The sequence below is a fragment of the Helobdella robusta genome (assembly GCF_000326865.2).
Source record: "Helobdella robusta unplaced genomic scaffold HELROscaffold_37, whole genome shotgun sequence".
In the NCBI taxonomy this organism is placed as follows: Eukaryota; Metazoa; Annelida; class Clitellata; order Rhynchobdellida; family Glossiphoniidae; genus Helobdella; species Helobdella robusta.
The window spans coordinates 15400-17770 of record NW_008704785.1 but is presented as its reverse complement, the minus strand read 5'-3'; the positions used below and the strand labels follow the sequence as shown (position 1 = coordinate 17770).

The 2371-nt window shown below is 35.9% G+C and overlaps 1 protein-coding gene across 1 annotated transcript in view; it reads left to right on the top strand.

The window, feature by feature from the left end:
* Positions 1-676: 676 nt before the first annotated feature.
* The window catches only part of HELRODRAFT_176193 (hypothetical protein), a gene marked incomplete at both ends in the record, with an annotated part of 12483 nt that continues 10788 nt past the window's right edge, over positions 677-2371 (top strand). The window contains one exon of the mRNA XM_009023681.1: positions 677-798. Within this exon, the coding sequence (XP_009021929.1) occupies positions 677-798 (122 nt within the window). The remainder of the gene's footprint in view (positions 799-2371) is intronic.

Below are 2371 nucleotides of genomic sequence, written 5' to 3'. Positions count from 1 at the left end.
ATTCATAAAGACATCAAACACTCCCATACTAAACACAAAGAAGACGTACTTTTAAACATTCTTCAACCTGCATACACACACATTCACGTACACACATAAACAAGCACACGCACACAAACACCGTAATAAAATCTCACTAAAAATGTGTATATACACACACATACACGCACAACACACGCACACACACACACACACACACACACACACACGATTTAAATGCGTAGAAATATATTTCAGCAGCTTTGCCTGACCGCTCAACTAGATGTTTAAATTTTCTTAAATTTTCTTCAAAGAGCTTATCTCTCTCTCTCTCTCTCCTTCTCTCTCTCTCCTTCTCTCTCTTTCTTTCTTTCTCCCTCTCTCTTTCCCTCTCTCTCTCTCTCTTTCTCTCTCCACATCATCAACATTTGACTGGAAAGAATTGGCCGCCCACGCGTCTGTCTACTGCATTCCTGCATAAGCAGATGCATGCATGTATCCAGTTAACATAATTCATGAATTATGATATCTATCTAGATCATCTAGTTCGCACATACGCAATCATTATCATTACTACGATTACAACCACCACCATAATCATCATCATCACCGTCGTCAACGACTACTATCTAAAACAGCTTCCGGTAGCAACAGCAGCAGTGGCGGCGGCGGCGGTGGTAGTGGTGGTCAGCAGATGATGATCGCATGTGTTGCTAGGAGGTTGGCAGAGTTGAAGAACGTCATCGTGACGTCACCGATCAACGAAATCGAACAGTTCACCACTAAGCAAGATGTCAAGGGAACCATACTGGATACAAGGTGTCTGTCTGTCTTTTTGTCTGTCTGACTGTTTGTTTGTTTGTTTATGTTTTTCTGTGTCTTTCTAGTTGTCTGTGTTTGTTTGTCCGTCTGATGATTGTTGTTATGAAAGTTTGTCTACTTGCTTGTTAATCAGTTTGTTTGTATGTCTGTTCCTTAGTTTGGTTGTTTGTCTTTGTCTGCTTATGTTACTGTTGCAATGGTGGTTGATGTCTTTGATGTTGTTGTTAATGTCATAATGGATACATGCAGCCTTTAATTTTAAACAGTCATCAACTTTTTATACCTTGCCGGTCCCATGCTAGAAAGAAAACAATTTTCTCTCTTTTTCTACTGACCGACCGACCAACCGACCGATGTTTATTCGTTCATGTTTTGGATGTTTGTGTGTGGGTTTTGTTTAAGTTTGTTTGTGATGTATGCATTTGTTTGTGTGTGTGTGTGTTACAATGTGTGTGTGTGTGTGTGTGTTACAATGTGTGTGTGTGTGTGTTACAATGTATGTTTGTGTGTGTGTTACCATGTGTGTGTGTGTGTGTGTGTGTGTGTGTTTGTTTGTGTTATCATGTGCGTGCGTGTTTATGTGTTACCACGTGTGTGTGTGTGTTACAATGCGTGTTTGTGTGTGTGTGTTATCATATGTGTGTGTGTCTGTGTATATGTGTGTGTGTTTTGTTTATGTTTTTCTAGGTTTTTCTGTTAGCGTTTTAGCCTTGGAAAGATTTATCGTTGCAGTACCATATTTATTTGTGTATTATGTATCAAGTTCGTATTGTATTGTACTGTATTGTGTTGTATCAAACAAACATACAAACAACCGAACATACAAAGACGAATAAGTGAGTTTATTTTGACGGAATATCATTAAGTTGTTCTTTTAAAACGTACGTAACTACGTGTACATTTCTAAACACTACTATTCTCTAAACACTCTACTTTTCTTAGAAATTCTATAACATCTGCTTCAACATCTAAAAATAGGTGGTCTGTTCTATCTAAACTTCTACATAAAAAATCTTCTCACTCATCTTTCTCTGCTCAACAGTTTCATGACTTTTTTATAAATAAAATTACTTCTTTAAGAACATCTAATTCTAATTTTCCTTCTCATAACTTTACTAAACTTACTACTGAATCTTTCTCTGTATTTACTCCAATAAATCTTTTAGAACTAACTAAAATTATTAATTCTATGTCGTCTACAACCTGTTCTCTAGATCTACTTCCTTCCAATTTACTTAAAGAATTCTCTTCAATATTTTATCCAATCATTCTCAAATTAGTTAATTTATCTCTTTCCACCTCTAAATTTCCTACTTCTTATAAGAATTCTATTGTTATTCCTATTCTTAAAAACACATCCCTAGATCCTACCTCTTTATCTAATTATAGACCTGTAACTAATATTACTTTCATCTCTAAAATAATAGAAAAAGTTGTTTTTAATCAACTCTCATCCTATTTAGACTTTAACTCTTTGCTACCTGTATCTCAATCTGGTTTCAGACCTGCTCACAGTACTGAAACTTCTTTACTTAAAATACACAATGATATCCTTCTCTCTAGTGACAAT